The sequence below is a fragment of the Lithobates pipiens genome, unplaced genomic scaffold (assembly GCF_037356315.1).
Source record: "Lithobates pipiens isolate NorthernLeopardFrog02 unplaced genomic scaffold, aLitPip1_a1.2 Scaffold_13, whole genome shotgun sequence".
NCBI classification, from domain to species: domain Eukaryota; kingdom Metazoa; phylum Chordata; class Amphibia; order Anura; family Ranidae; genus Lithobates; species Lithobates pipiens.
Window position 1 is genome coordinate 403,253,835 of NW_027507718.1, and position 27,794 is coordinate 403,281,628.

Genomic DNA, 27,794 nt, shown 5'->3' on the forward strand with positions numbered 1-27,794 from the left:
TACTAATCCGTTGACCCCTTCCATCCTAGGATAGGGGGCTCCTACTAATCCGCTGACCCCTTCCATCCTAGGATAGGGGGCTCCTACTAATCCGCTGACCCCTTCCATCCTAGGATAGGGGGCTCCTACTAATCCGCTGACCCCTTCCATCCTAGGATAGGGGGCTCCTACTAATCCGCTGACCCCTTCCATCCTAGGATAGGGGGCTCCTACTAATCCGCTGACCCCTTCCATCCTAGGATAGGGGGCTCCTACTAATCCGCTGACCCCTTCCATCCTAGGATAGGGGGCTCCTACTAATCCGCTGACCCCTTCCATCCTAGGATAGGGGGCTCCTACTAATCCGCTGACCCCTTCCATCCTAGGATAAGGGGCTCCTACTAATCCGCTGACCCCTTCCATCCTAGGATAGGGGGCTTCTACAATTCTGCTGACCCCTTCCATCCTAGGATAGGGGGCTTCTACTAATCCGCAGACCCCTTCCATCATTGCCATGCTAGGCTAGGGGGCTTCTATTAATTCACAGTCACCATTCATTCATTAATTCATGCATCCGTCCTATCCTAGGATTTGGAGGCTTCTACTAATCTTCAGACCCCTTCCATCATTCCTTCCCTAGGCTGGGGGACGACTTCTAACCCACAGACCCTGTTCCATCCTTCTTATCCTAGGTTTGGGAGGCTTCTACTTATCAGCAGACCCCTTTTGTTCTTCCTATCATAGGGGCATTTCTACTTATCCACAGACCTCTTCCATTCTTCCTATCCTAAGCTTGGAGGGGCTTCTGCTAATACACAAACCCCTTCTATCCATCCTATCCTTGGTTACTTACTTGGTTACCCTTGGTACTGCTATTAATTCACAGACCCTTTCCATCATTCTCATCCTAGACTTGTAGGGTTTCTTCTAATCCACAGCACCTACCACCCATCCTATCCTCGGCTGGGGGGCTTCTACTAATCCACAGACCCCTTCCATCCATCCTATCCTAGGCATAGGGTGCTTCTAATACGCAGACTTCTTCCTTCCATCCTATACTCAGCTGGGGTACTTCTACTAATACACAGACCCCTTCCATCCTGCATATCCTAGGCTGGGGGGCTTCTACTAATACACAGAACCCTTCTATTCATCCTATGCTAGGCTGGGGGCTTCTCCTAAACCACAGAACCCTTCTATTCATCCTATGCTAGGCTGGGGGCTTCTCCTAAACCACAGAACCCTTATATTCATCCTATCCTAGGCTGGGGGCTTCTACGACTCCGCAGACTCCTTCCACCTTTCCAGCAAACCTACTTTATATTTCACATTGGTTTCTATATTTTCCTTGTGTTTACAGGGGGAGTTTGATCATTTGATTTCTCTATTTGATGGAGCATGCTTGCATTTAATCAGACTTGAATTTAGTGTATGTAAACTCCAATGGTGGCCATGCACTGTGCAATAAAATGTGATCACTGTCTAATTCCAAGACAGTTTCACACAAATCCAAACCAATCGGTTGCAGGAAAATATCCATTGTACAGGGTCAACCAACTCTTTTCTTTTGTGAATCATAATCAACATGTACATAGGAGTGTAAGTGTGAATGGGGGATAAGTGCAGAAAAGGAAAATAGTTGATTCTGCCAGAGTTGTCTGATTTTCTGTAGTGAGCTGTCAGTGCTGCTCTGAAATTTCAAATATTATCAGCCCTGCCCTCTGTGGTCTATAGAACACCTTTACACTGTTATGGAGTTAAAGCAAGAGGGAGGTGTTCTGTAGTCTCATCACACTTCCTGCCCTGGGGTGGGGAGAAATGACATGCTGCTGCTATGTATAGTAAGTGTTGTCACAGTAGGACTGGAAGGCACCCTTTTAGCCACATTGTTTGCCACTATCTTTGAAGATTAGACACCTACCTCTTTTATAATATGGAGAATAGAAAAGGAGAGGCGTTTGTAGTCCCATCCTAGGCTGACAACACTGCTCCTCTATTGATTCAATACAGTAAATGTCAACTCTAGGACTAGAAGTGTTAGTGGCAGAATCACAAGTTGCAAAGGGAAAAGGATAAAAAGCGTAAAAAGAAAACTAACGCAGCTACTCCAGTATATTGGGAATTATACTGCATTTTTTTTTTTTGGATACACTTTTAGCATAGATGACTTATATTTTACAAAAATTAGGCAGCATTTGACATCAGTCATGATGCATTTCCTGGGTTACTCATCACTATAAAATCCTAATTCATAACTGACTGTTATACTAAAAAATGCAACCTTAAACAAAGAGTGTGTGCGTTTTTGTGTATGATCTAAGCAAGGGTCGCGTTCTGTAAGCCAGACTTCAGCAAGTTTATGGGCATGTGTTTTTCTTTTAAGGGTGCAGACTCAAGAACATTCTTTTGAAGTTCTTGCTAATTAGTCTGCAGGATTTTGGAAGGCAAATGACCCCCTCCTGTTTGTGGTGCCCATGATGTCATACCTTTGCCTTTTGATCCCACCCTTAAAAGCAACACCTCCTGCTGGTAGTAAAAAACCCATATATAACTTGTACAAATAGAAAACACATTTTCCTTCTGTCGTGGAGCTGTCATGCCTGTTTGCTTTTCTGTGAGCAAAACATATGGGTCTTCTGGTGGTGCTAAAATGCTTCAGCGAGGCCAAGTCTAGCACAGGTATTATTCTGTAATGGGCCAGTATCTAAGACACTATCTTTAAGGTGGCCAAGTCTTGTTGATGAGCCTAAAAGGAGATTGTGACCGCTATGAGGATTTCAATTGAATGGACTTTTGGGTCTAACCAGTGTTATCAGCTTGAGTGATGAAATACTTGTCTCCTTTCTTAAGAGAAAAGTAAATAATTGTAAAAAGTATCTGTTTAACTACTAAGATTCATTGATGTCGTTCTTGGAAACATCGGGTAAATGGCTTGGAAATTGAACCATTATTGGGCTTGTAATGTAAAGTTGGCCTTAGATTGGTAGAATTTAGAATGAAAAGGTTCTAGGAAAGTCGAATTTTTTTTTTTTTTCTCTAAGCATTGGTTGTTCTAATTGACTTTCCTTTTAGACCACAGTGATGGGACAATTTTAGAGCAAGATGGAATTTTTTTTTTTTTCTCAAATTATATTCTAACAGTTTGTTGTTTTAAGCCTGGTACGCACTATAATAAAATCAGACAAATGATCATCCAGTTTTCCTCAATGTTTCACAGCAGTGGAACAAAGGCTTTATTTTTATTTTTATTTTTTTGTTTTTTGATCGTTCGCAGTCTTTCGTATCATCTGAATTTTTTTTATTAATTTTTTTCCCTCATGCGAAAGCCATACGAAAACAGTACACGTTAAATGAAAATAATTAGTTCTGTTCACGTATGAGAAATATTTTTGAGTTTTGTCCCTTCAGAAATTTACGTTTTGAATCGGATGTCGAAAGTTGTATACACACGATACGAATATCGAACGATCACGCCTCGTATGGAATTTTTCTTCTGACTTTTCTCATGGTGTGTACCCCAATTTAGTCATTCCAAAATCAAATGTTGAAGGCACATGGGATGATTTACTAAAACCTAGAGCAGTGATGGCAAACCTTGGCACCCCAGATGATTTGGAACTACATTTGCCATGATGCTCAACTACTCTTGAGAGTGCCTGAGCATCATGGGAAATGTAGTTCCAAAACATCTGGGGTGCCAAGTTTTGCCATTCCTGACCTAGAGAGTGCAAAATCTGGTACATCTGTGCATGGTAGCCAATTCAGCTTGTTCAATTAGGCCCTTTTCACACAGGACGGATCCATAATGACATGGCACACTGCAGGGACCGCCCTGTCAGCTCTCCGCTCTCCTCTATGGGGGATCGGATGAACACGGACCGTCTGTCCGTGTTCATCCAATCCACTCTGCAGACGGACAGAAAAATAAGATTTTCTTCCGTCTGCAGAATCGGACCATTGCAGAGACGGAAGATATCGGGTGTCTGCGGATGTTCATCCTCAGACACCCGCAATCCCATAGGGATGCATGTATGTCCGTATTTCATCCGCAAACGGATGGATGAAATACAGACATGCGGTCCGCATGTGTGAAAGGGGCCTTAGGCTTTGAAAAAAAAATCCTCAAAGCTGATTGGTTTCATGGAGACCTGCAGCAGAATTTGCACTTTAGGTAAGGCCAGGCCATACATGGTATAAATGTAGGCCAGTTCAGCTAGAACTGGCCAAGATTCGAACCATTGCTTGGCAGGCTGAATGTACCAAGTTGATCTCAGCGGCAATGGCTTTCCCCTGCTCCCCCAACAGGAGAAGAGCATGGCCCAGCAGGAGGGATTCCCCCATCAACCCCGTCTGTGTTGGTGGGGGAATCAAGCAAATTTCTTTTGCAGGAAAAAAATTCTTTGTGTGGCCAGCCTTATATAACCCCACAAAATATTTCGAACGATATTTCGAGCAGAGCTCCAGGCTCTTTTGGAAAAAATCAAGTCAGCAGCTACAAAAACTGTAGCTACTGACTTTTAATATTAGGACACTTACCTGTCCACATATCCAGCGGCATCTTCACCCAAGCCAATTTTTTAAAATCAGCTCATGGGTGCTGCCGCCGCCATCTCGGATAAGGGAGACTGTCAGTGGCCCAGTGGTGGGGAAAGGAGGGAGCGAGCCAAGCTTCCAGGCTCAGTTTTCCGCAGCAAACTCGCCCACAGGTGGAAGCAGGCACCTATCAAAACCAGGTACCCGCACCCTCAGATGTGGCAGCAGAGGGGGAGGAGGCAGACAAGCAGAGCTTCCTCTTTTGGGTGGCTCTTTGCTTTAAATGTTCCGAGAATATTACAAATTGTACAAATTTGCCAAAGACTTTTCCTAAGAATTTGCATTCGAATTTCTATCCAGCTTAAGTGAAAGAGTAGAACAACATGCAGCAGCCAATTAGCACTCATTCCACATACACATGGCAGCGGCTTCAACCATTTTGGTCCAGCACTGCTTGAGCATGGAAATGGAAGGAGATCAAACTGATATTGAGTTGATCAAGCCCTGCCTAAATATGATTGCTTTTGTCCAAATTTCTGTAGTCTTTCTGGTTTCAATCCATATTTTCCAATATCTCATATTGATGTCGTTTTATTGCCCAGTTCAATCAATTGTGGGTGGTAAGTGGCTTGTTTTAAGGCAGTCTCTTTCAGCCGTATGTTGGATTCCCAGTCAAAAACTGCTTGTAAATTTTGACGTGTAAGGTCAGCTTTATAGCGATGAAAAGTAAAATCTGCTTGCTTTAGGTTAGTGCATTGTTCTTCATCATTACTTTATGCCAAGGTTTGAATTGGTTATAAATAACGACTTTTTCTTTGCTTGTCTGAGGACATTTGTGTGTTTGTAAGCCTTTTTATTCCCAGCAGAGGATGGGGCGCAGCTTGTCACATCATTTTTGTGTGCCTCGTCTGAACCAAGGGAAAAATAATACCGTAACAGATTGTAGATCATCCTCCAAGTATAAATCTGTCAGCAGGCCTGGAGGGGTTACCTAATTCGGCATCCATCTGGTCCACAGGCCATCGCTGGCTCTTAGCGTGGCTAATTGGTGTTAGGTGATGTCTTTAACTTCACTTTAACCATCCAACTTTGTTCTGCCACGTTGCCCTTTTGTATGGTAGCAGATGGTGGCAGTGTCTCTCACTTTACCTGGCCCCTCTCCTCTATGCATGTCAGTGACAGGTTTGGCATGAAAAGAATGGTAGTAAATGTTTAGCAGATGTGCTTACATCGCATTCCTCTGTTTAGATTTTAACAAGCATTTATCATCGCTACTTCTGTAAAAATATGGTATGTTCCTACTATGTTGCTCAGATTTCAGTACTTGCAACGTGGAATTTTGAAATTTTAACTTTTGATTCTTATTTATTTTTTTGAGACTTTTCCGTTTGTGAAAAAGTTTGATACATAGTCAGTGTTGATTCACAAAAAAACAAAAAACAAATCTGTTCAATAGTATCTCTTTAGGAAAGACCAGTGTTAATGCTATTCAGTAGTTTGTCCACTAGGGGCAGTGTTTCTTTACACTTTTTTTTTTTAAATATTTAGTGTTTTAGGTTTAATTTTTAGTATACAATGTTTCCTTTTCTTATAATAACAAAAAATCATAAAGAAACAAAAAAGATATGACTTGGATGACTTCCATGGATGGTTGATGCTTATATCAATCTAATCTTTCTTTTTTTTTTTTTTTTTTTTTTTCTCAAATGCAAAATTATAATTCCATTCTGACTAATTGGCTGTTATGTGTATAATTCCACAGCAGTCAATGAGTAATATAGGCTCAGACTACAGACAACAGCTTTGTATAACTGTTCAGACCAATTTGGTGAATACAAAGGAAACGTGTACTGTGAAAAATTTGGAGGCTGCCAATGGGAACCTCCTTCTGAAAATACCAGTTCTTGACTCTTTCACTTAAGTACGTTGAGTCACTGACTGTAACAAGCATGCACCTGGAAAAGTCAGAGGAAAGCCGGAAAAACAGCTGATCCACATACATATGTAAAATCCGTGAAATAAAGTTATGATGCCTTTTTTTGATTAACACACCTACTAGGCTATAGGTATTTTTAAAATGAGAGCTTGCTAATAACAGTCAATTGCCTTTCATTGTTTAGGTTTTTTTCTCTAAGGCGTTCATACACAAAGCAAATTTCTTTCCTGCAACCACGGGCCATTATGTTCCCTGGGGGGTGGGGGGGGGGGTGCAGGGGAAGCAGTCCCCGCTAGGAGAAGATCATGATTATCGCTAGCGGCTATAGTCTCCGCTAGCAATAATTCCAAGAGAATCCAGCAGGCTAGTTGTACCTAAGTGGATCGATCGATCAGCTTGGTACATTCAGCCTGCTCATTAACGATTCGAACCATGTATGGCCGGCCCAACACTTTTTTTTACATTTTTGTACATTTCTTCTAATCTTAATTACTATTACTGTTCTGTGTCAGCTTGTCTATCTTAAATGGGTTAGTTGTGCAGCGTAGGCACCAAGCATGTGGTTCAGTTACCATTTTGTCTTTACATGCTGATGGCCTGATGAGATCTTGGGATAATTGGGCGGCCCATGCCATGTGTACCTGAGTTACACTCCGCCTAAACGTGATCACGTACCCGCCAATACATGTCTGAATGTCTTAGAATTCGTAGAACTGTAAACAAGCTACATGTATGTATATAGTACAGTACTGCTCAAGGAAATCTGTACTGAGGAAATATGGAGGCTACCATGGCTCACCCCCTGAAATTGTTGGCTGCCTTGCTGTCATTATTTCTCCTGAGAACCCAGGAAAGCTTTTGACTTTTTTAAGGAGTGGATCATAGGACCATGTAAAAAGTCGCTCTAAGGCCGCGTACACACGGGCGGACTGTTCGCCCAACTTAGTCCGCTGAACAGTGTTTCAGCGGACAATCCGCTCGTGTGTGGGCTTCAGCGGACTGTTTCAGCGGACAGTCTGACGAACAAAGTCTTACGGAATTTCCGTAAGACAGTCCGTCCAAACTTAGTTTCAGCGGACAGTCCGCTCGTGTGTAGGCTAGTTCGACAGACTAAGTTTGGCGCATGCTCAGAAAGGATTTACACGGCGAAGGTTGCATTGCAGTGTATTGGACGTCGAATTTCTCGTCCCGTCGTACGTGCCGTTCACGTCATCGTGCACGCTTTCAGCGGACTGTCTGCTCATCGTGTGTGGTCAAGTCCGTTCATGCAAATTTTGAACGGACTGTTTGTCGGATTGTTTGACTAACTTAGTTGGGCGAACAGTCAGCCCGTGTGTACGCGGCCTAAGATGCCATGTGCCATATAGAAAAGGTGGCCAAGCTACACCGTTTATTACCAGGCTAATGTCAACCCAAAGTGCACTGCAGTGTAAATGGGTGGCAGTAGTTTGAAGCTATAAATGTGAATGAGTTCTGTTTCTAAGGTCCTCTACGACATTTACGTTTTCGGATACACATGTGTCTATTCGAAGCTGAACTCCAGGCTAAAAAGGTATTGTCTAAATACAAGAGGCATGTGTATTCTTCCACAAATCATGTTGTATTTTGTGTATTTCTTCCAGATCTGTGCAGTAATCCAGTGTGAAACTTTCTCTGAGCAGAAGTTTTCTGTAATAAAGACCACTCGCTGTTGCTCTCTCTCCTAGTGCAGGGTGACTGGAAGTGACGGCCCATCCATTAGGGGTGCACGGTTGTCTCCCCCACCCCCCCCAATCCATGTGTCCGGCCCCCTGATCTACATATAGGACACTGGACCAGGACCATGGATTCCAATGGGGGGGGGGGAGTGTTTTTTGAAGCATTGATTAGAGCCGGAGGCTCTAATAGGCTTCAAAAAAGAGTGGGCTTGGGGCACAGAGCACTGTGCCCGAAGCCCACCCAGTTGTGAGATAGCGAATGAGTATTCCCTATTTTCACACTAAATCTCCTCCCCACCAATCAGGAAGTGGGTTGTGAGACCTGTATCCCAATTGGCCAAAAGGTAGGGCTAACCTATTGGACGCCTAGCGCTTAGGAGGAAGAGAGTGGAGAACGGCAAAAGCCACTGGAGGAGTGGAGACTGGAGCCCCTGCTCACACCTCGCCTCCCACCACATAGACAGGGCCCATCCACTATGCTGGAGTGTACACTTGAGCAGCTGGCCGCACCTCGCCACCTAAATGGGGCCCATCTGCCATGCTGAAGGGGACACCGGAGCAGCTGCTTACCTAGATGGGGTAAGGGCTGACCTGCATAAAGGTGGGGGGTTCACAATTGCCACGCCACTGGCTGCCAGGGGGTCTGGTTTTTGCCCCCCCCCCCCAAAAAAAAAAACAGCTACCACTGGTGACTGGTCTTGTCTCTACCCCTCCTGTGGTTTTTTGTAAAGCTTATAGTGGAAGGAGGCTGATAGGCCCCACCCACAGCTCTACTCTTTGCCAATGCTATGTTCTTGTCATTGCTACTTTTACAAGCAATATCTTGAATATGCAAAATCATTTGATGCACACAAAGTGAATTTATGGCCTTTGATGCTTTTGAGGAATATATTGAAAGGAATGTTTTTGTGGCTGGAGTTCCACTTTAAAGTAGACTTCCATTTGGCACTATTTCTATCTAAACTAACCCAATGACATAATATGAAGAACAAGTATTCCTGCAGCAAATATTTCTGGGTATCTAATTTAGTAGGTTAGCTCATTTACATATAGGCAGCCAGTCCAGATTCTGTAAGTGAGAGCAGTTTATTACCAGATTACACTTGGAATGTACACAAGTACCCAACATTAGATAATCGATGTTCATTTTGGACCCCAGTGATGGGAAAATGTAGGGGCCCCGAATGGAAACATTTTTTTGAGAAAGCAACTTTCTAACAGTGAATGTGGTTTTTCATTCTGGAAAGTCCAATCACTCCAAATCAAATGTTAGAAGTAAAAGATTTTTTTATTTTATTTATTTTTAGCACTTTCAAACATTTGTCATGTCATCCAGTGTACTGATGAGAATGTATAACCAGCTAAAAGTCGGCCATAAATGGATTGAATTTCTGCTGGTTCATGGGGAACTGTATGGATTTCTATCCATTTATGGCCAGTCTCCCTTGGCAAAACGATTGACTTTTCACCAACTGGGGTGTTCGAATATTTTTGTTTGATCAGTCCCTTAAGGTAGGCCATAGATAATTTCGATATATATATATATATATATATATATATATATATATATATATATATATATCGAAATTATCTATGGCCTACCTTAAGGGACTGATCAAACAAAAATATTCGAACACCCCAGTTGTTTTTTTTTTTTTTTTTTTTCCAGCAACCATGGGTGGAAGGAAAGAAAATCGCCAATTTCTGCCATTGACACAGTGTTGATGGGGGAAATCCCTCCCACAGTGCTAATGTCTTCTACTGGCAGGGAGCCTTCACAGCTGGCAGAATGCAATGATTACTGCTAGGGGATATAGCTGCTAGAAATAATTGCAAAAATATTCAATTCATCTATGGCTGGCTTAAAGCAGAGTTCCACCCAAAAGTGGAATGTTATCTGCTTCCTCCCCCCTCCGGTGCCACATTTGGATACCTGTCAAAAACAGGTACTCGCTCCCACTTCCGTGTAAGGGCGCCACAGCGACCTACATCATTTACGTCCCCTCCTCCATTCCGGGCTCCCTGGATAGGGAAGTATCCTTATATTAACTCAGCAGCTACAGTATTTGTAGCTGCTGACTTTTTTTTTATTTTGTTTTTAATACGGGCTGGAACTTTTCTTTAAGACGTATGTCTGCTATTGCTGCCTGCCTGCTAAAATGCTATTGGTGTGGTTGTATTGCTGATCTTCTGAATTCAATGTTTTCTGAGTCACTGAACTAGAAGAAGGATGCAGATTAGCAATTCTGACTTCACTTTGACTTCAGTTGCTGCTGATTTGTGTTGGGTCACTGGCTCCTAGCGTTGAACCCAGAGACAGGCAGCCAATTAGCCTTATCAGAGGGAGAGGTCAGCAATGGCTGCCTACATATTTCTCACTTGGCAGGTTTCCTTTAAACGTAAATGCTTTAATTAGGCACGTAGCAGTGTGCTCTTTGCACTTGTGTAGTATAAGGCAGTTCCTGCTCGGTTACGTTTGTGTCCGTCATTAATGGTACTATGATGTCTATGTCCTATTGTGACTAGTAGCAGAACTCAGCTTTTGGGTGGTGTCTCTGTTTTGGCTTGGAAATTAGGATGCTGCTTTGAACAGGATGATCAGCAGAGGTAAACAAGGGGGTCTTGTTCTTGTGTCCTCCCTGGTGACAGGAAGAAGGAAATGAGCCAATGCTTTTGGACTCCTAACGGCTCCAGACAATGCCAGATCCACCCTAACATGCAATGTATGTGACAAAAAAGCATTCTAAACATACAGTAATAATAACTTCAGATGTTTCCTTTTCCTTTGCTGGTATAATAGAACACACTGGACCGAATGCATTCATAAATCAAAAACGAATGGCCATATACAATAATCTTTCTTGCCTACAATACATGTTTATGATTGTTAAAGTCAATTTAAAACCCAAAAGCAAACATTTTCTTCTATTGCAGCTTGCCAATACTTATGTGGTGGCTGCATTACTTTTCTTTTTTTTAGGCTTTATTTTCTTTTCACCTGGTGATCCAGCCAGTAAGTCCTTTTATATTTCACAAAAAAAGCTGTCCTGCAGATATAGTAGTTTGAGGCAAACCATTTAACACTGACAGAGGTGCTTACATGGGGTTATTTACTAAAGGCAAATCCACTTTGCACTGCAAGTACACTTGGAAGTAAAGTCACTGTAGATCCGAGCGGGACATGCAAGGAAAATAAAAAAACTGCATTTTAGCTTGCACATGATTGGATGATAAAATCAGCAGAGCTTCCACTCATTTCAGATCCACCCCTTAGATTTAGAGTGACTGCACTTCCAAGTGCACTTACAGTGCAAAGTGGATTTGCCTTTTGTAAATAACCCCCTATGCCTGTTGTAACTGCCTTGTGTTGTATGATAAGTCTTTAATAGCCTTTTGGTCTGCCAGTGTAAGAGTTTTATCAATAAAAGCGGCCCATTTTATGATAGAATCGTAGAGATTTCTGGTGGGTAGTAGAGCTGCACGATTAATCGTTAAGAATCACAACCTTTTTCTCTTCTCGATCTTCACAGCAGTATGTCACAATTCTTTCTACAAGTGCAGAGAGTTCTCACAGCTGGGGGGGGGGAAAATTAATCGGGCAGCCTGCCAAGTTTAATCATAACGCTAAAATAAGTAGAAACAAAGTATCTTTTGTTCTTTTATCAAAGGATAGAACTCCAGCGTGTAAATGAGGGAAGTTTAACCATTTAAAGACCAAACCTTTTGACATTTGTTGATTACAAGTAAAAATCATTATTTTCTGCTAGAAAATGAGTTGGAACATCCAAACTGTGTGTGTGTGTGTGTATGTGTGTGTGTATATATATATATATATATATATATATATATATATATATATATATATATATATATATATATGTATGTATGTATGTATATATATATATATATATATATATATATATATATATATATATATATATATATATATATGTATGTGTATATATATATATATAATATACATGCCCAATTTTTTTTTTTTGTATAAAAGATGTTACAGTGTGAGAATCGTGAGCTTTATTCTAAGCAAAAAAAAAATTCCTCCAACCTGAGGAGGTTCAATAGGTCGGTTTTCAAGTCTGTAATGGTAGGAGGAAGGGGGGTATCCACTTTTTGGCTGCCATGTAGCAAGAAGAGAGCCAAGCCTTATTGTGTTGTAGAATTCTAATCTGATTCCTAGGCAAGTCTTAGCATCCAAGGATCTGAATAGTAAGAGGAAAAAAATTCTTGTGAGGGCGAAGGCCTACGATTGTTGCCACAAGCCTCTGCTTGGTTCCAGAACTGTAGTATAGAAGGACAAGACCAGAGCCTGTGTAGAAGTGAGAGTTTGTGACTGCTACACAATGTTCAGCTTTTAATGATTCATGCAAAACCTTAATCCTAAATGGAACAAAACTTGCTGTAACTGCTTATATGCTTAGCTGTTTGGCTTCAATTTGTTTAATATATCTAAATCTGCTAGTACATCTAACGCCCCCCCCTCCCCCCCAGACTGACATTGCTACTGTCCAAAGGTCTCTGTTGCTCCTCCTGTAGACGGTCTAATACAGGAAGTGTTGCTGGCCAGATTACCAGTTGAAAACAAATGGGGGGGAAAAAAATCATAAAAAAAATAAAACCAATGCAACTATCACATTTCATGTTTGGTAAGCTGCAGTATATAGTACATTTTTGGTTTTGGGTTTATCATTGGTTGGTTTTTGGGAATATTGTTTTTAAAACTCCCAAACGTATTTAAATTTTTTGAATTTAGTGGGGAATGGTTGTTTTTAACTTGCATTAAAAATGAATAAACTACCAACAGGCCAGAATAAACAAAACAATTCAACCTGCAGCAGTTTGGTAGATGCACCACAACCCACAGTAGTGCTTTACCTTGTGCTATAGTGTGCTGCAACACGTGTGCCTAGAGGTGTGTTGGGTTAATGCATTAGAGAACCAATGACAATGAAGGCACCACAACACCCTAACATTAAAATGCATGTTCTAGCAAAGCATTGCATTGAAGTGTTCTGCCTCCTGCATTTAGCAGCGGTAATAAAAAAAAAAATGTCCATGAGGTCTAAGATTAAAGCAGGTCATACAAGAAATTCAATGAGTCTCCCATCAATGCTAAACAATGTGGATGTACAAATCTCCCCTGTTGGCTATTGTATTCAGACAGCTCCAGCATTTGCAGCTGTCAGACTACAACTGATTGGGTGTAATTACTGTTTGGCCAACTTGGTTCCACTCGGCCCCTTGTTGAGCCGGATTGTGTCAGCAGGGCCCACCCACAGCTTAAACTTTGATCAATTTACAGGAATTAGTCTAAATTTGAGCTGTATATTGCCAACAAGGCAGCTGATTCGGACATTACTGGCTCTTTGGCTATTGGTCCATGTAGGGAGCCATAACATGCACTTTCAAGCAGGGCCGGATTAACATAGGGGCTATTGGAGCTGCAGCTCCAGGCCCCTTTCTCAAGATAGGCCCATTTGCCCAAAAAAAAAAAAAAAAAAAAAAAAAAATTTTTTTTTTTTTTTTTTTTTTTTTAAGATAGACTTGTACGAGGATTGTGGCTTGGCGATCAGTCACAGAGACCCCACTTTTGGGGAGTAGGTAGCTAAAGACCCACTCCAGCACTGGTTAAAATATGGGGCTGCTATCATCTATGGATACGGGGCTCCTTGCGCAGACTGTCATAAGCTACATACAGAGCGGTCAGTATAAATACAAGCTGGAACACTCTGCAGCAGACTCAGAGGATAAACTCACATAGCTTATAATAATAATTTTTATATTACTTATGATAATTAACCCCTTGCCACCCAGGCCCATTCTGAGACTTCTCTCCTACATGTAAAAATCATAATTTTTTTATGCTACAAAATTACTCAGAACCCTCAAGCATTATATATTGTTTTAGCAGACACCCTATGGAATAAAATGGTGGTCTTTGCAATGTTACACGATATTTGCGCAGCAATTTTTCAAACGTTTCATTCATTAAAAAAAAAAACGCTAAAGTTAGCACGATTTTTTGTTGTGTACTAAGCGATGCTTTACATTTTTTTACAGGTTACATGTTTAGAGTTACAGAGGAGGTCTAGTGCTAGAATTCTTGCTCTCACAGTAACGATGGTGGCGTATGTAATCTGTGTGTATCTGGCTCTGATACTAACCAGTGCCTACCCAGGGACTGACTAGTATCTCTCCCCAGCCTGTCCCCACACACCCTCTCAACTGCTGACCTGTGAATGGGGCAATCACTCCCGCAGTGTTATTGTGTTCTGCCAGTGAATACAATGATTAGTGTTGCTAACTATAGCTGGCAGCACTGATTGTTTTGGGGAAAACTTGACAGGCTGGTTGTACTCAAGTCGGTTAATAGGTTGACTTGTGTAAAACCAGCTAGCCCATACATAGATCGACTATGGCTGGTCTCTGCTTAATTGGTGTAATTTTAATCCATGTATGGCCCGCTTAACCACTACGCAGTCCCTAAACATCCTTCCACAAACCTTTACATTTTTCCTTCCCAGATTACTTCATCCTCCTCTCCTATACATAGTGCCCACTGTCATACTCTCCACAATTCTCTCCTATACATAGTGCCCACTGTCATATCCTCCACACTTCTCTCCTATACATAATGCCCGCTGTCATATCCTCCACACTACTCTCCTATACATAGTGCCCACTGTCATACCTCCAACACTTCTCTCCTATACATAGTGCCCACTGTCATACCCTCCACACTCCTCTCCTGTACATACTACTCACTGTCATACCCTCCATACGCCTCTCCTATACATAGTGCCCACCGTCATACCCTCCCTCCACACTCCTCTCCTGTAATTACTGCTTACTGTCCTACTCTCCACACTTCTCTCCTGTACATAGGGCCCACTATCATACCCTCCACACTCCTGTAGATATTGCTCACTGTCATACCCTCCACACTCTTCTCTTCTACATAGTGCCCAATGTCATACCCCCTACACTCCTCTGCTGTGCATACTGCCCACTGTCATACCCTACACACTCCTCTCCTGTACATAGTGCCTTCTGCCATACCCTCTGCACTCCTCTCATGTACATAGTGCCCACTGTTAGACCCTCCACATTCCTCTCCCTCACCTGCACATACTTCCCACTTTTATACCATTCATACTCCTCCCCTATGCCTCTTACCCACAAAAACTGTTCTTTAAAGTTATACTGAATATCCTCAATGTTACCAGCTCTAGAATGGGCACACTTTTGTTAGTTCAAATAAAGGAAATATCACAGTCCTCATATTTGTTCTGCCCCATTATTAGTACTTATTTAATTTTGTAATTACTATTGTGATGTATAGAGGAACATAGGGGATGTCAGCTACTCCAGATATAGCACTTGTAAAAAAAGCGTCCCTGAAAATATTTTTGAAATGTTGACAACTATGTACTTAGGCACTGCCCAAGGGCCACAGGTAGGGGGCCCCATGACAGGCGCCTGTGATATTAAAGCGGTAGTAAACTTTTCTAACATTACTACTTTTTAGAGGTCCTGGGGTAGGTTATGCCACAATGTACAATTATGCCCAGCATATTAGCACATTAGGGTACACTTACCTGTCAGACTGAGCCCTCCAGTGATGTGCTGTGATCAATCTGGCAGGGCCCGAGCACTTCCATCTTCACCCGGTCTTCCTTCTGGGTTCTGTGCCTTCGGACACTTGCCTTGGCCAGGCTGCTTTGATGTCATTCCCACACATGCTCATATGCATCCTCTCTCTCCCATCCCCCCCTTTCTCTCTCATCCTCCCTCCCTTACCCCTCACACCTCTTTCATCCCCTTTCTCCCTCTCTCTCTCTAATTTAATTTGTTTTAACAAAAATAGTTTGCATTTTTATTTATTTATTGTTTATAAAAGGCCCCACAAAAATCTTCAGCACCAGGCCCACGAAGTTCTTAATCTGGCCCTGCTTTCAAGGATTGCAAGTTCTCAATACTGCGCAGAGATTGTAAAAAAAGAAAAATGGCATGCTAATAACAGAAAAAAGAGTCATAGAAAGTGATGCGGCAAGCACCCAGATTCCAGTCACCTATGCTACATTGTGTTAGAGCTCATTTATACCAGGCTGTGCTACATACGGATGTTTAGATTAAGCCTGTTCTCCATAGGCTAGGCCCCTTCTAGTTTGCAGCTTGATGCAGAGGTACGTAGGAATTATTTTGGGGAAATGTATGTGTATGAAACTCCCTTGAGGGTCTTAAGACACTCCCTTGGAAGCCCTTTCTGATATAGTTCTAGAAGTCCTCTGCGTGTTTCTGCCAGAGCTGGGTAATCCTAGCTTTTCAAGACAACTAAGGAAAACAGTCTGGTGACTGGAAGGTTTCCTTCCTGCTCATTACCTTCGCTGGGATGCCTGGTACTTTTTGGATTTGTAGCATAGCACTGATTCTAATGCCCCATACTGACTATCAAATTCCTTCAGAAAAAACTTGAATGGTTTTTCCGATGGAATTCTGCTCGAGTTTGCCTTGCATATACATGGTCACGCGAAATTTCTCTAAGTTTCGTCCGTCAAGAAAACGGTGGCATACAACACTACGACGAGCCGAGAAAATGAAGTTCAATGCTTCTGAGCATGTGTCAAATTCTTTCCGAGAATGCGTGATTTTTTTTGCACGTCCGAATTGCATACAGACTAATGTATTTTCAGATAGGAACTTTTTTGTACTGAAAAATTGAGAACCTGCTCTCAATCTTTTGCTCGCTGGAATTCTGCCAGCAAAAGTCATCTGGAACATATACACATGGTCAGAATTTCTGACCAAAAGCTCACATCCGACTTTTGCTGGCAGAATTTCTGATCGTGTGTATGGGGCATTAGAGGACATTGTTTCACTGGGCCTAGTGGTGTGATAGGGAATAATATGTGTAAAATGCATTATATATTGTGCTTGCGAGGTCCAAGGTTTTACCCTTGGCTAGGTATTTCAAACGGGCCAAATATTGTTTTTGTATAAGAACAGTAGAAATTGAGATGTGTGCATTTTTTATATTAGGATTAATTTAGTTACCTTTTTTATTATACCATTTTTAGTTTTTTTGCATTGTGTGAATTATTTCTTAGCCTGAATAATAGCAACAGCTGCTATTTGCACCCAGTGAAATACATTGCAAGTAAATTGTTGTGTTCAGGAGCCCTATTGAGGAGGAGGTGAAATTGTCAACAAAAGCAACAAAAGTTCCAACTGTGGACTGAAATTCAGTTTGGGCAACCTGTGGTTTTCAGCCTCTAAACTACCCTTTCCTTTATTTACTCACACTGAATATTTCCAATTAACAGTATAAATCTACATGAGACCATCCGCCATATGTGTATTGTGCAGCAGACAGGCCACTTGGATTATGTTTGGCTGCATGAGACACCATTACTTCACAGGTTATCAGTGGCACAGATCAGTAGAAGCTCTACACCAAGAACTGCTGAATATTCCCTCCCCCCACTTGGCTTTTGCACAAGCTGTGAACAACCAGCTATATACAAATGCAGCATCCCATCCTGCTTTTATGATCTGGAGCAGGAGGCAAATGCCACTGGTCGTTTTGAGCTTATGGTCTTGACCTGAACATCTGTTCCGTTGAATGTGAGCATAAATTGAACTTGGGAGCAAGCACAGTGGGCCCGGCCCTCCATGGTGAACAATGGACAAATCACTGATTGATATCATCAACAATTTTCTCTCCCTAAAGCCTAATGCATATGATCAGAATCAGATGAAAAATACCACTTTCTATGCAACCGTACGATAATCTGATCATTAGTACACGGCTTTCAAGAGCTGATCACGACAGTTCATATAAAATTATCTGAAGGGACGAACACGTAAATATTTCTCGAATGCCAGATCGTGCAATTTCCGTTTTACTAAGTATAGTATTCATCTGAAAAAATTGGAAGAACAAGACCAAGCATGCAAAACGAAAGAATACAACACATTACATCACTTCTGAAGTTGTATTCTTTCCTACCAGAATTTCTTGCATTGAGAAACCTTCAAAAAAAAAAAAGGATCATTTATCAAATAGTCTCATTGTGTGCACAAAGCCTAAATGGTCAGTAAGGATCAGCTCAGTGACTGTAACATTAGCCTGATTTTACTGAGACCTGCATTAAAAAAAAAATGTAAATTCCAGCTTTACCATGAATGTGACCTGCTCTGGAGAACATGTTAGTGTCAACTGTTCAATGGAAATATCACTGATGAACATCATTGACAATTTTCTCTCCAAGGACTTGTTTACACCACAATCCCCACATTAAATGTGGGGTTCTGCATGCACGTTTACATGTGTTTCCGGTGCATTATTTTTTTATTTTTTTATACAGAGTTGCATTTACTTGCCTTTGCTATGCATTCATGTGAGTCCCAGTGCAAAAAAATAAAAAATAAAATGCACGATGCTGTGCTTTTTCAATGCATGTGCAAACTCCATAATGGTGAAAACTAGGCTTGTTGAAATGCATACATGTTTCTTGCATATGCACTTGTAGAATTTAAAGTTTAAAAACCTGTTTGACTACATGGTGTAAAAGGAGCCCTAAAAAGAGGCTTGCATTACCATTAAAAAATGGAAAATTCAAGATTTTCAGTGAATAAGACCCGATCTGGTGAACAAATTGGTGAAAAATGTACTTAAATACAATCCATCAGCTAAAATGTGTGGCTGACACTTTCCAAGGTTTTATTTGGTAATCTTCCTGTTAATAACGCACTGTGAATCTCATTTTTGTCTGATCAGAATCTCATAATGTCCTGATTTTCAACTGACAAAATTGATTGGCAAAAAAAATCTGTCTGCAACTTTATCTTGTAGATTACAGGAGACTACTTTTATTTTATTCTTTAAACTCATCCTAAATTCTGCTGGTCTCTGTCATTCCTAAAATAGTTCTTACTTGTTCTTAAACATTGACAGACAGGGAAGCGGGGTGTAGTGTAAATAACCATGTGTGTGGTGCACAGGATGTCAGGATTGTCTTTCTTATTGTTTATTATGTTTGACCGCAAGGTTGACGAATATGGAAGAATGTTATAGCTGTGAGATTTCTACAGGGCTATTTGAGTTAGCAGATCGGTGCCAAGAGAAAAGCATCTCCTGGCTTTTTAGTTCACCCATTGCGGAATTCTGTGACCTACTATATTACCCATTGCTATGTTCTTACTGAACTATTGTTTCAGGCATACTTATTCAAAACTGTGGAACTTTGTCATTTTAATTTTGGTAGAGACCTCTGAGGCATATTTTAAGCCTGATGTATTTGCCATGAACATGTTACTTTCTATTTTAAAAAATGTTACATATACGCTTATTGCATAAATTGCTCTAAAGTTTGGGTGATCTTCTGCTGAAAGAGCTGGACAAAAGATTCTGGGGCAAACCGCGCCTTCATCCAGTGAGATTCAGCCACTGCTAAAGAGGAAACCCTCTCTTTAAAAAAAAAAAATATAAAAAATAAAAATAACACCCTGCAGGACAAAGGCATAATGAGCTAGTATGCATACTAGCTCATTATGAATTACTTACTTGAGATCGAAGCAACCCTTGTTCGCCTCCTCTGACCTGTTGACTTGGTATGTCTTCCGGGTATCGCTGCTCTGGTGCTGTGACTGGCCAGAGCATGCGCCGTAGACATCGGTGCTGCTTTTTCTGCAAATATCTCCTAAACCTTTTAGGTGTGGGGAGATATTTCTTGCACCTACAGGTAAGCCTTAATCTAGGCTTACCTGTAGGTTAAAGTGGTTGTAATGGGTTTAAAACCACTTAAAGTATTCTGACATGGGTTCAGGCTATCAGCATACGATAGCCAGCAGTGCAGATTTCTCCATCCACGCTGTTCGAGTTATCTTGGATCAAAATTTGGCCAGTTCAGCAGTGATTGGCCAAATTCTGATCCATGAATGGACAGGGTGGTTGTACAGAAGTTGATCTACCAATCGACTTCTGTACAACCGCCCTACTGGAAAATTTCCGCTCAGTCAGCACCGCTGGCTATGGCTGGCAGAACTGATAAGTGTATTCTGATAGCTGGCAAGTCTACCTGCTGTCAGAATACAATAGTTCAGCGGGGAGGATTGACTATGTGGATAGGGAAATCTTTTTATTCAAGTTTAACATGAACAATTGCGTAGAGGCAGTGTATAATGACCATTCAGGCAACGTACAACGGTTTATCAATAGAGGTCACAATCTTTAAAGTAGAACAGGGTCTCCAAACTACAGCCCTCCAGTTGATCAGGAACTACAATTTCCATCATGCCTAGTCATGTCTGTGAATGTCAGAGTTTTACAATGCCTCATGGGATGTATAGTTCTGCAACAGCTAGAGGGTCATAGTTTGGAGATCCCTGAAGTAGAACTATAGGCAATTATTATTTTTTCTATTTTGAAGAGTAAGGGAGGATTAAAACCCTTGTAAGGTCTATTTTTGCCCTCATTGTCCTGTTGGGGAGATTTACCTTCACTTCCTATCCCATAGCCAAAACAGAAAGTGGGAGGAATTCCCTGCATTAACGAAATCTCTTGGGGACCCTCAAGTCACCAGAACTAGTGTCCCCTTTGGAAGATTTCCCTTCTGGAGACAACCCAAAATTTAGATTTTCTTTTACTTTTACTTTTTTACTAGGACAAATGGAGAGGGTGAATCTCCCTGATGGGGGACACAGACAGCAATACAAATTGACAGGGGGTCTAATTTTCTCCACTCTATCCACTTTAATACTGCAATAAAGGAAAAATGGTACATTTGTATGTGCCATATCATAAACGTAAAGGTTTTTTTTTATTTTTTTTTTTTTTTTTTTTATATCAAAACAATTTAATTTGATCTAGTTTAACACCCAAGCCTGTGTTCATAGACACATAGGCCAACACTGAGGGGAATTTAGAGGCAGAAAAAAAAGTGCTCCTAAAAGTGGTGCTTTTATTACCCAGTGTGCATGAGGCCTAAATGTTGGAGACCTAATAGAAGATGCTTAGAGAAATACTTGCTTTAAATAACAGAGTTTGGGTGTTTGGATAAAAGAGGGGTTCACCGTTGATCCCTGACTTTTTAGTAAAGGGTAGTGAAACATGTTAATCTGTATTGGCCTTTGTCCTGTTCATTAGTTCAAGATGGTTGGACGTTGGCTGTGGAGCCTGTCCAGGAAGCATGTAAGCCCAAACACCTGGCTCCTCTCAGTCTAGGCAGGCACTCCCCTCCAGCAGTGACAGGCGCTATGAGTCGGCAGAAAGGAGGGCAGGGGCTAATGAAGAATGAATGGGTAGACAGGGCCTGGCAGTTCAATGAATGGCTCTGTTTATTTATTTGTCCTATTCCTCTATGTGGGTTATTGAAAACACTGATATCTGCGTTACAAGTGAATGACTTCCTGCTTTCACCAGCCCATACAAATGGTTTCTGAGGAATGTTACCATCCAGTGTATCACACAGTTATGGCAATGAAAATATGTCCCATTACGGAATGGAAGACCTAGTGTATTCTGACTTATATTTATAACCAGCCTTGTGTCCTTGGTTGTATACAACTTGTATATCATTTTATTTTTTTTATATCCGAGTAATATGCTTCACACAGGCTACCCATAAAATATAATCATAGCCCAATTTGGCCAGGAACGTCCCTAGCAGGAAACAAGTCATATGTCTGTTATCATGGAGTCAGGCCAGTATATAAAAAAAAGTGGTCAGTACCGTTTTTTTATTCTAGTACAACCCAGTACCAGGGGTGTCCAGTGTCATGTTTGGCTTAAATGATCCTGCATTTTAATGGATTAATCCTCCAGCTACTATCTCATGTCTAATCATTTTCATATCCAGGTTGAAAGCTTTTTGTCTGCAAAGTTTGTAATTGCAAAGCGCTAGTTGGCAAATGACAGCAGTTTGACCATGTGCTTAGGCGGGATAGGCTAATCATGTGTGGCCAAGTGGCTGGATAGTTTTCAGTGTCTGATTTGTGAAGGGGACCTGAACAGTGTAAGTAGAACTTTAATTTGTACGGGAAAGGTCCAGTTCTATTTATACAAAGCCAGGAAAAATGTACAAAGTAACAGTTTAACCCAGGTGAGAGCAGCATACAAATATCCCTTGGGTTTCTGTTTGTTTTTTTTTTTTTTTTTTTTTCTGCATAAGCGTGCTAGAAATCAAGAATAGAGATTGTCACAACATGCGAACAATGCGCATGGTGTTGGCTATTCATTAGATGCCTACTGGGAGATGCTTGCAATGTTGTTAATTAGGCAGTAATTGAATGTTACATTTTGGTGTCCTCCTTCCCTTCTCCCCCCCCCCCCCCCCCAACGTTTTGTCTTGGGTTTGGCAAGTCTGTCAATCATTTTGAAGAATTCATCTGGAATGTTCCTGGAGCCCTCTGCCCTTAAGAGAGGATGGCCATATTGTGTTTGCAAGGCTAAGTACCCCCATGTAAATTTTTCTCCAGGAAGTTGGTTGTCCTATAATGGTTTGTCAGTAAAGATTTCCAGTTGGTGTCTCTCCAAAAGCAGCTCAATGGCATACAACTTATTAAATAGCTTAATCAATATTTCGGAGAATACTGTGAATTCACCAGGAAGTTTTGGTTTGTGAGAACTCTGAAGGAATATTGGTTGAATGGATAAAATGGCAGGATACATGTAACAGGAACACGTAAACCCCAACATTTAACTTCTCTTATTGATCTGAGAGTGTAAGTAGTCGAGTAGTTTGGGAAGGGCTGAAAACACTTAGTCTAACAGAACCTAGGAACTGAGTACATTTCTGTCAGTCTGCCCTCGTGTTGTAAAGCACTGTGTAGACTATTGACACTATATAAATCCTATATTATAATAATAATGAACAGGTCGTTTTTTTGTATTGCAAAACCGGAATGTGCATGTATTGCAGATATGTACATGTACTGCATGTTTTTTTTTTTTTTTTTTTTTTTTTAATTTTTTTAATTTTTTTTTTTTTTTACGTTTTGTTTAAAGTGTATATCAAGGAAAAAAACGTGCTTTTTAAAGTAGCTTGTTGTTCTAAAAAAATCGTTTATATTAATATAATACAATAAAGAGCAAGGTGAACTATAATATGTTTGTGGCAAATAGCATTTGTTATAGCTTACTGAATTGAGGTTGGTATATTTTGTTTTTTGTACCAAAAAAAAGTAGGTGTTTTGAAAAATGTTAGGCATCTTTAAAGTGGTTGTAAACCCTCCCCTACAACTTTGTCCCATTGTAAATCAGCATAAAAAACCCTAATGATCTCTGCTTGTAGATATCTCCTTACTTGCTTAGTATTGTTATCCTTTTTGTTCTTTAGAATGAAGTCACTGAGCATGCCCAGATCTCCCCTGATTTACGGCACACTCTCTATGTGCTTATCTATCTGTTATCAGGACTTCCTATGGCACACCACTGAACTCCCAGGAGACTTCAGAATCATTCAGAGCTTCCTCCTACACACCATGTGACCATGTGACATAACCTGCAGTGTAAACTTGGTCATTACTGCAGTCTTATCAGCTGAAGCTGATAAGACTGACAAAGGGAAACATTAGACACTGGCATAAGTAAATACTATGAAATAAAACAAGTCAGCTATGAACAGGGAAGCAGGGTTGCCATAGAAACGTTGGATTGAGAAGGAGGCTTGGTTAACAGTACAGGAAGTGCTCAATGTAAGGGCGGAAATGCACTCTACTGTGGACTAAGAAAACAATACTTAAGATGGTGCTGCCTAACCCCTGTCAACAAGTTTTTTTTAAAGTTTCTTTAAACAGTAAGTAATATGCGATTTGGGCTGGATTACAGTGGCTATAGTCTGATAATTGCTTATTATAATGGACTAAATGAAGAGAAGCATCAGAGTGGGAGAGTTTACTTCCTCTTTAACAGTGTAGTGCAGCAATGCAAAGTGCAGTAACCCCTAGGCATCCTAATTTTGTCTAAAACTCTGGTTGTTGCCGGTATGTGGGTTACTGTTCTTTTTATTGCATTTTATCCTGGATGCTTTTCTATACGCAATTATAAATGTTCATCAGACACTTCCCATTGTAAGAGATGGTGTTGAGTAGCTGTAATACAGTGGTATGCAAACTTCCTTACACATTGATTGGCCTGTATAGCATTAATTTTGTTGTCTACTTTCAACTGTACACGTACAGTCTTGCTAGAAAGCTTTACATGCCTGGGTAGCTTTTGAAAATGTCAGCTTTGTGTACAAAAGCCGCAGTCATTGATGCAAATGAAGTAATTCTTCAACTGTCATCACGTTTCTGTGAAAGGGCTGGCATGCCATCTCCTTCTAGGGATCGTGTTATTAGAGTGTGCCTTCCTCTTCCAGGAGCTGGCTCTGCACATCTGACTCTCAAAGGCGTACAAAAGCCCCTTTATTGAAATCTCTAATCTCATCATAAGTATGCTCAAGTACAAAGGAGTAGAAGGAAACGGAGAGGAAATGTCAGAAAGAAAACATTGGCTTTCTAGCATATTGGGGAAAATTATCAGCAATCTTAGGCATTCTTAAGCAGAATTGTATCCCTAGAATCGGGTGGTTTCCAGAGGGGGTCATAAAGAGTTGACTTGTCCAAAGCTGTGCAGAAAAAAAATATAGTCCATTTTATGTACACTTTTTCAGCATTTGTTCACTTTTTTTTATTTTTTTTGTTCTAGAGTCCACCTGTAATAGTAGCAAAAAATGTAGTTTTGTCTTTTCATAATGAAAAATGTAAACTAATTTACCGAATTTCAGAAAAACATTTTTCTAAATCTTGGGTATCTTGGGTAGAGTCAGAAAGGGTTAGAATCTTTGGCACCAGGAAAAAATGTGAAGGCAAACCCATGTGTACCAGGAGGCAACCATAATTCCTCTTGATACGTGTAGACCGTGCTTTATTTTGTGACTGTGCTTTAATTTTTCTTTCTGTGGTTTCAAGGTTGTTAAGCCTACTACACCTGTTGAGATTATCAGAGGAATAATCGCCCGTTTTTTGTTAGTTTTTTTTCCATGCTATTCTCCATATCAAAAAGGAATAGGTTACTAAAGTACGAAAATTCTCATACGACAGAATAGAAATTTGGAAGTAATGTATTTGTATTGTATTTTTCAGACAAGAACTGTACTGATTAAATGATCTTCCGATCTGATATTGTATGAGATACATTTTTCATTTTTGTCCCTTCGGGGTAATTTCAGATGAAAGCTGTGTACTAATGATCAGATTATCATACGGTCTATTCGAAAGTGGTATTTTTTGTATGACTTTCTGATCGTGTGTACTTGACTTGAGTCTACTCAGATGCATTGAAAACAATGGACCTCCTATGTAGCTAATTGATTTGACCTGAGAGGCTGTCCAAAGAGGAGGCTGATCGTGCATCATACATGTCCCTTTTAAGCTGACCATACAAGGTTCAGGTTTTTTGTTTAGCCAGATAAATGGGGAAAAAAAAGACTGAAACAATCCCCCCCATCCACACATTCGATGTGGATCTGGGAATCCCCCCTCCCATAGTGTCATTGTATTCTGACAGCAGGACTTCCCAGCTGTCCGAATACACTAATGAGCACTGCAGCTGATTTAGCATCATGCGTTAATCGAGCAAAAATTTCTCAACAAGCCGGTTCATGAGAAGTCAGTCGATAGGTCAACTTCTTATAAACAGGAACATGCATACGTGGATCAAAATTCAGCCAGTTCCTGCTGAACCAGTTGAATTTTAGTCCATGTATGTCCAGCTTTAAAATATGAGCTAAAGTTCTGGCATCAATTGGCAGTGTATTGAACAGCAGAGTGGCATTGCCAATTTACGCAGCTCTTTAAGTACTCGCGTTACACATACAGTATATACATTTACATCAGTCCCTGCCCTCAGTCCAAGGTCCTTAACTCACATGCATACATATTAGGGTCAATTTAGAATGAAACCAAGAAACCTCCCAGCATGTCTTCGAATATGAAATACCTGGAGGAAACCCAAGTAAACATAGGGAAAACATGCAAAGTCTATGCAGATGGCATCCTGTCCAGGATTCCAGTTGAGGACCGCAGCGCTAACAATGCAGGCACCCACTGTTGACTAGTTTGCTTTAGACAAACCTTTTAATTATTCCATTAGGCAGTCCCTCACACTTCATAGGTGCTGGTAAATGTTTTGAGCTCAGATCAAATTTAGGGCACATGTAAATTTGATAAATATGCACACATTAAATAGCACGTTTTTATAAAGCTGGCCATAGATTCCTTTATCCACACTAACAAGCTGCAGCTGCTAATAGACAATAGTTTTCCAACTTGTCTGTTCAACTGAAGATGCTAAAGGTCAAATTCTGTCATACAAGGACAGCCACACAATGATTGAATTTCGGTTGGTCCCTGCTGAGCTGGAGGAGTTTCGATCCATCTTTGCCCAACTTTGGAAATTAAACAGTAGACCCTATTGCATTTTGAAAAATATCTAGGGATCGACCGATTATCGGTAATGTCAGATCGAGGTGATGCATGAAGCTGCTCGCACCCCCCCCCCCCCCCCCAAGAAACCGATGCTTTGTTTGGATCTCAGGATCTAGTAACCTGGAAGCGATGTTATGACATCACTTCCCAGATTACTAGCATCTTAAAGTGGTTGTAAGCTCTTTACAACCACTTTTTGCTACAGGTAAGCCTATAATAAGGCTTACCTGTAGCTATCCCAGATATCTCCTAAACCTGCACAGTTTAAGAGATCCCCTGTATCTGCATGTGCCGACATCATCAGCACTGAAGCAATGGCACATATGTGACATTGCTTTAGTGGGTGTGCTGCTACTGGCGGCTCCCTCGCGAATACGCAGGAGTGACTTCATTACAGCTTCGGGCAATTACAGCGCCGGAGCCCTCAATACCTGGAAGTAACTCTGGGAGCAATATCACCAGCCGGAGCAGTGTACGGGGTAAGGTAAGTCATTCATAATGAGCTAGTATGCTATGCATACTAGCTCATTATTCCTTTTTGTCTTGCAGGTTTTTTTTTATTTTTTTTTATCGATGGTTTACAGCCACTTTTAAAGGCACCAGTTTTAAAAAATAGAAAGTATTCAAAAACGCAGATCTTGACATTTTGATTACTTACAAATGCAGTGGAAGGGTTTGGGGTTATAGACCCCCGATCCCTCCATAAAGAGTACCTGTCGCTGCCTATTACTGTCACAAGGGATGTTTACAGCCATAACAGTAACAGTTTTTTTTTTTTTTTAAACGTACAACATTTAGGCAGACCGTATCGACTATTGGCTTGAGAGGTTGCCAAAATATTAGTATCGTATTGGTCGATCCCTAATAGGCACTGTGTTTTTTGGTTAAAGCAAACTGTAGCTTCAACTTAGAAATCATTTTTGTAGTTTTTGAGAGATGAGTTTCTCCGCTGTTTGAAATTTTAGTTATGTTCATGGTGACACTTTTAGCAATAGAACTTTAACACCTGGTGAGGTAGACTGATATTGCAGCAGTGAAATCTGCACATCCTCACAGCAGCTGGCAGGGCAAAGTCCCTAAAAGAGCCAGAGGTGCTGATAAGAAAAGCTTCCCCTGCTGCTCTTAGGAGCCAGGATGACCAGGAGGATGTCTGAGTTCCA

General features: G+C 41.0%; 1 protein-coding gene across 5 annotated transcripts in view; it reads left to right on the top strand.

Annotated features, from left to right (window-relative positions):
• The window catches only part of DLC1 (DLC1 Rho GTPase activating protein), a 539,422-nt gene that overhangs the window by 468,285 nt on the left and 43,343 nt on the right, over positions 1-27,794 (top strand). Inside the window, exon 1 of one of the 5 annotated variants that reach the window (XM_077477430.1) lies at positions 2,576-2,658. The exons of the other annotated variants lie outside the window; for them this stretch is intronic. Within the exon in view, the coding sequence (XP_077333556.1) occupies positions 2,607-2,658 (52 nt within the window). The 5' untranslated portion in view covers positions 2,576-2,606. Of the gene's footprint in view, positions 1-2,575; positions 2,659-27,794 lie in introns of those variants that run through there. 5 annotated transcript variants of the gene reach the window in all.